Source organism: Rana temporaria, chromosome 11, assembly GCF_905171775.1.
Source record: "Rana temporaria chromosome 11, aRanTem1.1, whole genome shotgun sequence".
Taxonomy (NCBI): Eukaryota; Metazoa; Chordata; class Amphibia; order Anura; family Ranidae; genus Rana; species Rana temporaria.
The window spans coordinates 143,764,105-143,777,375 of record NC_053499.1 but is presented as its reverse complement, the minus strand read 5'-3'; the positions used below and the strand labels follow the sequence as shown (position 1 = coordinate 143,777,375).

Below are 13,271 nucleotides of genomic sequence, written 5' to 3'. Positions count from 1 at the left end.
AAGGAGAGGAGGAATATTAGGAAGAGGAAAGAAGAGAAGACGATGTGCAGGAGGAGAGGAAGAAGATAAGCAAGGGAGATGAGAGGGAGAAGATAAGGAAGGGAAAGGAGAGGGAGAAGATAAGGAAGGGAGAGGAGAGGGAGAAGATAAGGAAGGGAGAGGAGAGGGAGAAGATAAGTAAGGAAGAGGAGAGGGAGAAGATAAGGATGGGAGAGGAGAGGGAGAAGATAAGGAAGGGAGAGGAGAGGGAGAAGATAAGGAAGGGAGAGGAGAGGGAGAAGATAAGGAAGGGAGAGGAGAGGGAGAAGATAAGGAAGGGAGAGGAGAGGGAGAAGATACGGAAGGGAGAGGAGAGGGAGAAGAAGATAAAAGGAGAAAGGAGGGGAGAAAAAGAAAAGAGGAAAAGCAGGGTAGTGTAAAATAAAAGGAGGAAGATGAGAAAGCAGAGAGGGAAAGAAAGAGGAAATACAGAGTGAGAGAGGAGAAAGAAAAGAGGAAGAGTAATGGAAGAGGAGAGAAGGTGAGGAAAAAGGGAGAAAGTGAAGATGGAGAGGAAAGGAGGGAGTCCATGGGGAGGAGGAAGAGAGAAAAAAATAGGTGGAAGAAGAAGGAGAGGAGAGGGATAATAAGAAGAGACTAGGATTTGCAGAGTAGCTCACTCAGCATCTCTCACAGTCAGCCTTGTGGCAGGCGAATGCACAGAGTCACACACACACAGGATTGTGCACCATGTGACTGGTGAAATGAAGGATGAGGATGGTGAATGTGTCGCGCACAGGATTGTGCACCATGTGACTGGTGAAATGAAGGATGGGGATGGTGAATGTGTCACACACAGGATTGTGCACCATGTGACTGGTGAAATGAAGGATGGGGATGGTGAATGTGTCACACACAGGATTGTGCACCATGTGACTGGTGAAATGAAGGATGGGGATGGTGAATGTGTCGCGCACACACACAGGATTGTGCACCATGTGACTGGTGAAATGAAGGATGAGGATGGTGAATGTGTCGCGCACACACACAGGATTGTGCACCATGTGACTGGTGAAATGAAGGATGGGGATGGTGAATGTGTCACACACAGGATTGTGCACCATGTGACTAGTGAAATGAAGGATGGGGATGGTGAATGTGTCACACACAGGATTGTGCACCATGTGACTGGTGAAATGAAGGATGGGGATGGTGAATGTGTCGCACACATCTTATGATTGGACAATATATTTGAGATCAGAGATGGCTGTGCATACATATGATGCTGTAACACACAGGGTGATGGATTCTCTCCCACCCCCAGTAGGATTCTTCTCATTATCAGGTCAGGTGTGGCGGAGAGATGCTCTGCAGCTTCTGCTCTGATGATGCTTTGTGTCTACAAGGATGATGCCATGTGGAGCTATGTGTGTCTATCATGTGATGTGGAATGAAATGCTCTGCAGGCTCTGGTCATGTGATGCCGGGTGCAATGCTCTGCTCAGGTGATCAGCTGATGCTCCTCACTAGGGGGATGACGCTCTGCAGAGAGCAGATCTGTGCAGTCTCTAGGCGCAATCATCTGCAGCCAGTGATCAGCTGATGCTCCTCCTCCCTGGTCCATCAGTGATGCTCTGCAGCCTCTGGTCATGTGATGCTCTGCAGACAATGATCAGCTGATGCTCTGCCCAGTCCTCCTCCTGGTGCCTCCCGAAGCCCCAATCTGCTCGGACGATCCCCAGCAGCATCAATCCCGGATGGCTTCTCCGTCCTCCTCCTCCTCCCCTCCCCCGGGCGGGCCCCTGATGGAGGAGGGCGGGGCCCCTCTCACCTGTGTCAGGTACACTCAGCCACCCGCTGGGCCCCTCCCCCCTCCGGAGACTCGCATCGCTCCGGGGGCCACCATGGGGGCCACACGCTTCTCCCGGCTGCTGAGCAACCTGCGGAGGCTTCCAATCCGATACCAACTACTGGGGGGCCCCGAGCTCAAAGACGAGGTGAGTGTGGGGGCCACAATGGAGGGTGGGGCGGATTTGATCAGCGGGGTGTCCGTATTATAAATGGGGTGTATATTATGAATGGGCTGTCCCTATTGTGTCTGGGCTGTATGTAATTAGTGGGGGCAGTATTATATGTGGGGTGTATATTATCAGTGGGGGGGGGGGCAGTATTGTATATGGGGGTGAATAATTAGCTGGGGCAGTATTGTATGTGGGGTTTATATTATCAGTGGGGGGGGGCAGTATTGTATATGGGGGTGAATAATTAGCTGGGGCAGTATTGTATGTGGGGGTGTATAATTAGTGGGGGGGCAGTATTGTATGTGGGTTGTATATTAGTGGTGGGGGGGCAGTATTATACGTGGTGTGTATATTATCAGTGGGGGGGGGGGGTATTGTATATGGGGGTGTATAATTTAGCGGGACCAGTATTATATGTGGGGTGTATATTAGTGGGGGGGCGGTATTATATGTGGGGTGTATATTATCATTGGAGGGGCAGTATTATATGTGGGGTGTATATTATCAGTGGGGGGGCAGTATTATATGTGGGGTGTATATTATCATTGGAGGGGCAGTATTATATGTGGGGTGTATATTATCAGTGGGGGGGCAGTATTATATGTGGGGTGTATATTATCAGTGGGGGGGCAGTATTATATGTGGGGTGTATATTATCATTGGAGGGGGCAGTATTATATGTGGGGTGTATATTATCAGTGGGGGGGGGCAGTATTATATGTGGGGTGTATATTATCAGTGGGGGGGGCAGTATTATATGTGGGGTGTATATTATCAGTGGGGGGGCAGTATTATATGTGGGGTGTATATTATCAGTGGGGGGGGCAGTATTATCTGTGGGGTGTATATTATCATTGGAGGGGGCAGCATTATATGTGGGGTGTATATTATCACAGGGGAGGGGGGCAGTATTATATGTGGGGTGTATATTATCAGTGGGGGGGGGCAGTATTATATGTGGGGTGTATATTATCGGTGGGGGGGCAGTATTATATGTGGGGTGTATATTATCGGTGGGGGGGGCAGTATTATATGTGGGGTGTATATTATCGGTGGGGGGGGCAGTATTATATGTGGGGTGTATATTATCAGTGGGGAGGGGTGCAGTATTATATGTGGGGTGTATATTATCAGTGGGGAGGGGTGCAGTATTATATGTGGGGTGTATATTATCCGTGGGGTGTTTATTTTCAGTAGGAGTAGCAGTATTTGGGGGGTGTCCACATTATATGCAGGGTGTGTGTATTATCAACGGGGGTGTCAATTTTATATGTGGGGTGTATATTATCAGTGGGGGGGCAGTATTATATGTGTGGTGTATAATTATCGGTGGGGGGGCAGTATTATATGTGGGGGGGGCAGTATTATATGTGGGGGGTATATTATCGGTGGGGGGGCAGTATTATATGTGGGGGGTATATTATTGGGGGGGGGCATTATTATATGTGGGGTGTATATTATCGGTGGGGGGGGGCAGTATTATATGTGGGGTGTATATTATCAGTGGGGGTATTAGTATTATATTGTATGGAGGGCGTAGGTATGCAGTGTCAATGGAGGTGTCAGAATTCTATATGGGGGGGGGTGTCAGGATTATATGTTGTGTTTTGTATTATTAGAAGGGGCATTACTATGATGTATTTCATGTAGGTGTATATGATCAGATCAATCAATATTTATTGGGGGGGGGGGGTAAATTGTTGGGGGAGGGTTGTCGGCATTACACACAATGATATTCTCTTATAGATCTTGTCTCATGTTGGGAAGATAAAGGGGTCCTCCACCTTCAAATATCTTTATTTCCCTGCCAAATCCCGCCCCCTTGGAAGAAAATCTCTTGCTTGCCTTTATTGGTAAAGCAGGATAAATACACTACAAGCCAAAGCAAAAATAGGACACCCAGCTGACGCGTTTCACACTATAAAATCTCGTGCTCAGTCCCATATCTAGAGAGCAATGCAGGGTGAGCTGTGCCCATCATTAGCCGCTCCTTCTATAAAGCCATTTTCTGATTCCAGTATTTGAGGTTATTTGTGAATTAATTTCCTCTTCCCGGGGCGGGGATGGCAGGTTGGTAATATGATGACGGGGGACCTGCCAAAATACCATCCTGTATGGCAGAGGAGACCTGATTTTTTTTTTCCAGAGCTGCAGTTTCACTTTCACTTACAGGTCTCTCTTCCTTTAAGTGAAGAGACCTGTAATTAATTTCCTCTTCCTTGCGAATGGATATTTAAAGAAGTAGCAGCCCACTGATGATCTGATCTGTTACTCTGCTCTTCCCTCCTATCCGCAAGCTCCCTGTGCTGCTTCTCCCAGGCTGAGCTCTGCTCTACAGGGACTGAGAGTTGGTTTGGCTTCCACTGCTTTATTTAAAAAAATGATATCTGCTTGGAGTTCCACTTTAAGACGACGCCGGCATTTTTGTGCGATGTTACAAAGTCATTATCTGTCAGTGAATTCCTGTCTGGGAGGATAAATGGTTCTAAATGTCAAGCAGGGCCGTCTTAATAGCTTTTTGGGCCCCTGGGCAAAGTAATGCTCTGGGGCCCCTCCAATGATGACAGTGCAGGTAAACAGATATTAAGTAGGTAGGAGGCAGACCTCCTCCCCTTTGCATCCATCACTCTCAGTGCCATCAGGGGGCCCCCCAATTTCGGGGGGATCATGGGCTCAAGGACCAGCTGCTTTGGGGAAAGTGCAGGGGCCCCCCATGCAGCTGGGGCCCCTGGGCATTGCCCAGGTGTGCCCTCTCATTAAGACAGCCCTGCTGTCAAGTACATGTGTGGCATCACAAATCTCTCTGTCACTCTCCGCATTCCCTTCTGTGAGGACCAATGAGTTCAACTGCCACATGCGTGGCCAAGAGAGAAGCCCCTCCTTCTGATATTCCTGCTGTCCTGCGTTCACACCTGGGCGTTTATGGAACGAGCAACAAAGGCATAGAAAACACGTGGAAAAACGCGCTACGAACGCGTTTCGCTCTTGCGGTGCCAGTAATTATTAATGGCACCCTAACGCACGTTTTTCCCAGGCGGCAAATGCAATATAAAAAGGGCCAGTGAAAAAACACGCCACACTCGGGGTGTTTGTTGCGCGTCAGGAAGTCCATTCAAGTGACAAGCAGGAACAACACAAAGCACGCCCAAAAAAAAAACTGCGTTTCCGCAACGGTAATAACGTGAACGGGGCCCTGAGCCTACTTCACGCGACGAGATTATCGGACGAGCGTCCATTTTTCTTAGGGATGTTAATCTCCATATCGAAAATGAATAGGTTACCAAAGTGCAAACAGGGCTGGTGCAAGGATTTTTGACACCGTAGGCGAAAATTTACCACTCCACCCCCTTTGCCCTGCCCATGTATACCCCACCTTTTTAATGAAGCCCCCCCTGTCGAATGCAGCCTAGCCGGTGCCCCCCCCCCCCCCCCCCGTCGAATGCAGCCTAGCCGGTGCCCCACCCCCCCGTCGAATGCAGCCTAGCTGGTGCCCCCCCCCCCCCGTCGAATGCAGCCTAGCCAGTGCCCCCCCCCCCCGTCGAATGCAGCCTAGCCGGTGCCCCCCCCCCCCCGTCGAATGCAGCCTAGCCGGTGCCCCCCCCGTCGAATGCAGCCTAGCCGGTGCAACCCCGTCGAATGCAGCCTAGCCGGTGCAACCCCGTGGAATGCAGCCTAGCCGGTGCAACCCCGTGGAATGCAGCCTAGCCGGTGCCCCCCCGTGGAATGCAGCCTAGCCGGTGCCCCCCCGTGGAATGCAGCCTAGCCGGTGCCCCCCCGTGGAATGCAGCCTAGCCGGTGCCCCCCTGTGGAATGCAGCCTAGCCGGTGCCCCCCTGTGGAATGCAGCCTAGCCTGTGCCCCCCTGTGGAATGCAGCCTAGCCTGTGCCCCCCCCCCCCCGTGGAATGCAGCCTAGCCTGTGCCCCCCCCCCCGTGGAATGCAGCCTAGCCTGTGCCCCCCCCCCGTGGAATGCAGCCTAGCCGGTGCCCCCCGTCGAATGCAGCCTAGCCGGTGCCCCCCCCGTCGACTGCAGCCTCGCTGGCGCCCCCCGTCGAATGACGCCCAGCCGACGCCCCCCCGTCGACTGCAGCCTCGCCGGCGCCCAACAATAAATGTTTGCTTGCTTCCATTCATTTGTTAGTCGGGACACAGAAACAGTCGTCCGCCGGAGCATCTGCTGCCTGCTGATGCTAAGACTTAGTTGCTTGCTGCAGAGAGAAGAGAGTAGGAACATCATTGGCCGGGCGCCCTAGGCGGCTGCCTAGTTTGCCTAGTGGTAGCACCGGCCCTGAGTACGAAACTCCTCGTGCGGCAGAATAAAAATTCAGAAGTGATGTAATGTTTTGTGTATTTGTATTTTTCGGACGAAAACTGTACTGATTAAAGGAAAATCCTCCAATTTTTTGGACAACAGCTATGTACTAACGATCAGATTTATCGTAAGATCGATTCGAAAGCAGTGTTTTTTTGTACAATATTCTGATCGTGTGTACAGGGTCTTAGAGGGCAGTTTGTGTCCGATCTGATCGGTGATTGACATGGCTGAAAAGCGAAGAACGGAACTAGAACTACAAGGCAGTGTTGTACGAGTCTTTTCTCACGGTCTACGGCAAGAGCCTGCGGCCAATCAAAGCGCCTAAATAGTGGAGAAGCAATGCTAGCAGCCAAAACGTGGACTGTCCTAACTGCTGCTAATGAAAGTTTTTTTATTTTATTTTTAGCCCAGCACGGAGTTCTCCTTTAAGTTGGGTTATCACATAAAGAGAAAGCAGATCAACGTATGTCCACAATTCACACGGTGAGCACTGAGCAGAAAACGACCTTCTGTGTGCTCTGCTGTCCATATCTAGCCGGCACAGTGTCAGATCTGGAGAACAATTGCCTGAGATAAGGTTCTCACTCATTTTCCACAACCCTTTTATTACTTTGTAGCTTTGTGCTCTGTTAGCTGAAGGAGGATTACTGGTGTCCTCTGTAAATTGCCAGGTTGGAGAAGAGGTCACCCGTGTGTAGGAAAATGTCCCCCCCTGCACCATTTTTGAGTTATGGGTTCTGCCCACCAGGGCTGTCTTAATGAGAGGGCACACCTGGGCACTGCCCAGGGGCCCCTGCACTTTTCCCAAAGCAGCTGGTCCTTGAGCCCACGCTGCCCTGAAATTGGGGGGCCCCATGATGGCACTGAGAGTGATAGATGAAAAGGGGAGGCAGTCTGCCTCCTACCTACTTAATTTCTGCTTACCTGCGCTGTCATCATTGTAGGGGCCCCCAGAGCATTTCTTTGCCCAGGGGCCCATGATGCTATTAAGACGACCCTGCTGCCCACAGCCTGGCTCCTTCTGAAGTGTCGGGATAACCGTTGCATGTCCAAAAAATATTTTTTTGTAAATGTGATTTATTTATTTATTTATTTTTTTTGAGGATAATGATGTTCATGTCCAGTTTTGATTTAATTGGTGAGAGAAGAGACATGCCTCGTTTCTGGAATGTTCTATACAATACACTCGCAGCTTCCATGCTGGCGTTTTCTGCCATGTTCCTTCCCTTTCAAGTGGATAAAAGATCAGATCACAATTTTGTTTTTTTACTGCGTAACAAAGAACTGATTGGAGCGGTTGTATCCCGCGTGGAACTCTCCACGGAAGGTCAATGGCGAAGCGGCGTGTTGTAGATAGATTTGTGGCTTCATTCTCTTACAGCGCTTTATAAATATAGACCCCCCAATGGATCGTTTGGTATGATGCCCCCGTCCCCCCCACCCCCTTTCATCGGACTGTCCACACCATAAGTCCTTTTAGGTACCAGAAGAGGTGCCCCATATACATATAGATGGCCAAGAACAGAACCACAGAAAGGAAATTGTAAGGAATTTGATCTAAAAACTGTAAATTAAATCTAGCCATATCTAGAGAGATGTTTGAGTGCCATCGAAGCATGGCATGGAGGTCCGGGTACTGCCAATGTTGCGTGCATGTCTTCTGACACATCAAGTTCAACTCCACTTTAATTTCAGGTTTATTAAAGGATGCATGGATCCATACCCATACCCACTTCCCTTTTTTTTGTTTTTTGTTTTTTTTCAGACTCCCATTCTTCATTTCCCATTATCCCCCATGCTTTAGTTTCTTGACACCCCCTTATTTCTTGGTTACTAGACCCCCATTCTTTACCTCCCATACCCCTTCCCATCCTTTGGTTTCCATCCCCCCTCCCATCCTTTGGTTTCCATCCCCCCTCCCATCCTTTTGGTTTCCATTCACCCTTCCCATCCTTTTGGTTTCCATTCCCCCCTTCCCATTTTTTGGTTTCCATTTCCCCCTTCCCATCCTTTGGTTTCCATTCCCCCCTCCCATCCGTTTGGTTTCCATTTCCCCCCTCCCATCCGTTTGGTTTCCATTTCCCCCTTCCCATCCTTTGGTTTCCATTTCCCCCTTCCCATCCTTTGGTTTCCATTTCCCCCTTCCCATTTTTTGGTTTCCATTTCCCCCTTCCCATCCTTTGGTTTCCATTCCCCCCTCCCATCCGTTTGGTTTCCATTTCCCCCCTCCCATCCGTTTTGGTTTCCATTTCCCCCTTCCCATCCTTTGGTTTCCATTTCCCCCTTCCCATCCTTTGGTTTCCATTTCCCCCTTCCCATCCTTTGGTTTCCATTTCCCCCTTCCCATCCTTTGGTTTCCATTTCCCCCTTCCCATCCTTTGGTTTCCATTTCCCCCTTCCCATCCTTTGGTTTCCATTTCCCCCTTCCCATCCTTTGGTTTCCATTTCCCCCTTCCCATCCTTTGGTTTCCATTTCCCCCTTCCCATCCTTTGGTTTCCATTTCCCCCTTCCCATCCTATGGTTTCCATACTCCGATCAGCTTTTTCAGGTTTATTAAATGATCCACACCCCATATTGTTTCCAGACTCCCATTCTTCATTTCCCATTATCCCCCATGCTTTCGTTTCTCGACGCCCCCTCATTTCTTGGTTACTAGGAACTTGAGCTGAGACTTGCGAGCCAGGCCTTCTCGTCTAACATCAGTTCCTGACCTCACAAATGCACTTCTGGAAGAATGGTCAAACGTTCCCATAGACACACTCCTAAACCTTGTGGACGGCCTTCCCAGAAGAGTTGAAGCTGTTATAGCTGCAAAGGGTGGGTCAACTCAATATGGAACCCTACAGACTAAGACTGGGATGCCATTAAAGTTCATGTAAAGGCAGGTGTCCCAATACTTTTGGTAATATACTGTACAGTATATGATGGTCATATAACAGACACACAGATGTGGTGAAGCAACAGTGTTGATAATATTTTTATTTTGAGTATTTTTGTGAAAGGGATTGGTCAATATAATGATACATTTTCCCATCGTTATAACGGCTGTAAAATCTATTCTGTCCTTGGTTAGCCAGTCAACACTACTGTGTGCCCCACGTGTTTGCTGTACCCTTAAAACTGTGACCCCATTTCTAAAAATCTGATGTCACAGGCGATGGGCGGAGCTGGGAACCCCTCAGGAATATCATTGATGGGAGCGGTGTTCCAGGAGAGGTGGCCAGTGAAATGTCACTCGGCATGTTTACCTTGAGTAGGGTGTGCCAATGTTACAATGTTTCCTTAGCAAAGAAGACGATAAAGGAACGCAAGTCCTGAGCTCAGAGTCTGCGACATGAACATGGCGGGGGACCGGCCGGGCTTGCTGAGCAGGTTCTGGGCTCAGCCGGTGTGTAATCCACGTGCTTGATACGGATGAGGCGGCACAGAGGATGTTCTAATCACATTCTTGGTCTCTGATCCTTCATCCCTCCTAAATCCCTTCAGCTATTCCGCCCCTCCCAACCACTGGGCCGCCTGCCACACGCCAGATGTTAAGGAACCACAAGTCCCAACGCAAACCATAGTCCTACCTTTTGATGGCATGCCGTGCTGGAACTTGTAGTTCTTTTTAGAGCTAAATGAGGTTAAAACTTTTTTTTTTTTCTTTTTGCATAAATCTAGATATTTTGGTGAAATGTAGGTGTTTTGGTGTTTAGGGATGCAATGGTCTTTAAATGGCTTCTGAGTGTTGTGGAACTCGGAAACAATTTGTCCCATGGACAGGAAATCACATCGTGATTAGTTCTCCCCCATCTATCATGAAATCCTCCGCTTTCCCCCATCTATCATGAAATCCTCCGCTTTGTAATGAATGAACAATAATTGGAAATAAAACGATCTGCCACCAATCTGAGTGCTGAGAACCGGGATGTGCACCACTAGTAACTAATCGGGAGTGCGATTGCTCTGATTACCAGGGTGGCAGCAGAAAGTGGATTACTATATGGGAGGATAATGGGCCACCCTATATGGCAGAAGGCTATAAGTCAACCCTATGTGGGAGGCTGAAGCCCCTAGTGTTGGGCAGAGGGGGGGGTGGCCTCTGGCGTTGGGCAGAGGGGGGGTGGCCTCTGGCGTTGGGCAGAGGGGGGGTGGCCTCTGGCGTTGGGCAGAGGAGGGGGTGACCTCTGTCATTGGTTGAGGGGGGGTGGCCTCTGGCGTTGGGCAGAGGGGAGGGGATGGCCTCTGGCATTGGGCAGTGGGGGGGGGCTGGCCTCTGGCGTTGGGCAGGGGGGGGGCTGGCCTCTGGCGTTGGGCAGAGGGGGGGTGGCCTCTGGCGTTGGGCAGAGGAGGGGGTGACCTCTGTCATTGGTTGAGGGGGGGTGGCCTCTGGCGTTGGGCAGAGGGGGGGGGTGGCCTCTGGCGTTGGGCAGAGGGGGAGGGTGGCCTCTGGCGTTGGGCAGAGGGGGAGGGTGGCCTCTGGCGTTGGGCAGAGGGGGAGGGTGGCCTCTGGCGTTGGGCAGAGGGGGAGGGTGGCCTCTGGCGTTGGGCAGAGGGGGAGGGTGGCCTCTGGCGTTGGGCAGAGGGGGAGGGTGGCCTCTGGCGTTGGGCAGAGGGGGAGGGTGGGTGGCCTCTGGCGTTGGGCAGAGGGGGAGGGTGGGTGGCCTCTGGCGTTGGGCAGAGGGGGAGGGTGGGTGGCCTCTGGCGTTGGGCAGAGGGGGAGGGTGGGTGGCCTCTGGCGTTGGGCAGAGGGGGAGGGTGGGTGGCCTCTGGCGTTGGGCAGAGGGGGAGGGTGGGTGGCCTCTGGCGTTGGGCAGAGGGGGAGGGTGGGTGGCCTCTGGCGTTGGGCAGAGGGGGAGGGTGGGTGGCCTCTGGCGTTGGGCAGAGGGGGAGGGTGGGTGGCCTCTGGCGTTGGGCAGAGGGGGAGGGTGGGTGGCCTCTGGCGTTGGGCAGAGGGGGAGGGTGGGTGGCCTCTGGCGTTGGGCAGAGGGGGAGGGTGGGCGGCCTCTGGCGTTGGGCAGAGGGGGAGGGTGGGCGGCCTCTGGCGTTGGACAGAGGGGGCGGCCTCTGGCGTTGGGCAGAGGGGTTGAGTCCTAGAGCCAGGCTTTGGGGCCGGAAGGGTCAGGCTCTGGGGGGCTAAACTGGGCTATGAGGGCTAGACCCTTGGATCAGGAGGGCTGGTGGACTCTGAGCTCAGACTTTACTGCTAGGTAGAGAGGTCCAGACTCAGGGACTAAAGGTCCAACTCTAGGGCAGGGAGGGCTGGACTGAGGGGCCATCAGTCATACACATGTGCAAAAATTAAAAACTGTGTGGGACACTGTGTGTGGCAGTGGTGGGGTCAGGTGCAGGTACATCCCACCCCCTACTGATTAACCTTCATAGAAAAGAAAAGACAGACAACAGGTTTCAGGAGGAAGGAAAAGTAAGGAAGTAATATAATCCGAACGAATGATCCATTTTAAAGCTGCTCCACCACTAAAGACGGCTTATGTCTCAGTTTAGAGTAGAGTCATAACAAAATATTGCGAAAAAGTTTGCAGTCCTATTTGGAAATCCTTTTATCTACGGCTGGGATAGGATTTCAGTCCAGAGAGTCGGGTTGCCACCTGTCTGGGATTCACCCAGACAGTCAGGGTTTCAGTCCACTTCTAACCCTGACACATAATTCAGACAGGAATATGGCTTGACAGGAGGGTGAGGGGGCACTATGTGCGCCGCATTACTATTCTCTTTGGAGTGCCCAAAGGTGTGCCAGGTCAATACAATGCTATAGTGTATGCTAAAACAAAAAAATTTACTGTGTGCCGCTAAAGTTTTTGGGTCTGGCTTGAAAAAGTGTCACCTTTCCACCAAGTCATGTTTTATATTTTATGTGGAGGTGGGTAGTGGGAGGCTTATACTCAGTCATATAAAGATAAGGTGAGTGTAGAAGGATTACCTGTATCCTGGACACCGACTGTCCCCGACACCCATGTTTACAGATTTTTATGGTCATTACTTTGTTTTTATTGGCAAGCGCCAGCAGTAGGCAGAGGGTGACGTCTGTATGCAGGCGTAGCCGGGGTCACACAGGACATACACTATATTATCAAAAGTATTGGGACGCCTGCCTCTACACACGCACATGAACACTTTGTGCTCTTTGGTTTGTCTGGGCTGTTATCAGTTATATTATTCCCAGCTGTCTCCGAGGACTACAGAACACCCCCTCCCATTGCTAAAGAGATTGGGGGTGTTCTGTAGCCCTTTACCAGGGTGACAGTACTGCGTTCCCCCATTGATCCGCTGCACTCCAGCTTATGTCGTTGTCATTTTAATCCCATTGTAATTGCGGGCGAGGTGCTGCCAGTAATTTCTGCCGCGCCTGTCTTCTCTTCATTCTGCTACTTTGTATCACCTCCAGAATTGGGTCACTCGGGGGAGGAGGAGGATTCTGGGAAGGAAGATTGCGCTGAATTTCAAGCCGGCGTGTCACAGGAAGATGAATACATTTTGGTCTTGATAAAATTAAACCTTTTTTTTTTCACCCCAAGAGGGTTAAGGCAGTGCTGGAAAATAATGACGGCCACACAAAATATTGACACTTTGGGCCCAATTTGGACATTTTCACTTAAGGGTGTACTCACTTTTGTTGCCAGCGGTTTAGACATTAATGGCTGTGTGAGTTATTTTGAGGGGACAGAAAATTTACACTGTTATATAAGCTGTACACTCACTACACAACATTGTAGCAAAGTGTCATTTCTGTTGTCACATGAAAAGATAAATTATTTTCAAAAAATGTGAGGTGTGTACTTACTTTTGTGAGATACTGTATATACAGTGTCTTGGAAAAAGTATTCATACCCCTTGGAATTTTCCACATTTGTCATGTTACAACCGTAACACGTACAGGGAGTGCAGAATTATTAGGCAAGTTGTATTTTTGAGCATTAATTTTATTATTGAACAACAACCATGTTCTCAATGAA

At 50.4% G+C, this 13,271-nt stretch overlaps 2 protein-coding genes across 3 annotated transcripts in view; both read left to right on the top strand.

Moving 5' to 3' along the window:
• The window catches only part of WFDC1 (WAP four-disulfide core domain 1), a 29,227-nt gene extending 28,553 nt beyond the window's left edge, over nucleotides 1–674 (top strand). Inside the window, exon 8 of the mRNA XM_040329346.1 lies at nucleotides 664–674. The gene's annotated coding sequence lies outside the window, so the exon portion shown is untranslated. The remainder of the gene's footprint in view (nucleotides 1–663) is intronic.
• An 878-nt stretch (nucleotides 675–1,552) lies between these two features.
• The window catches only part of ATP2C2 (ATPase secretory pathway Ca2+ transporting 2), a 70,992-nt gene continuing 59,273 nt past the window's right edge, over nucleotides 1,553–13,271 (top strand). Inside the window, exon 1 of one of the 2 annotated variants that reach the window (XM_040329329.1) lies at nucleotides 1,553–1,976. In XM_040329329.1, the coding sequence (XP_040185263.1) occupies nucleotides 1,659–1,976 (318 nt within the window). In that variant the 5' untranslated portion in view covers nucleotides 1,553–1,658. The remainder of the gene's footprint in view (nucleotides 1,977–13,271) is intronic. The other variant, XM_040329327.1, reaches the window with a different exon arrangement.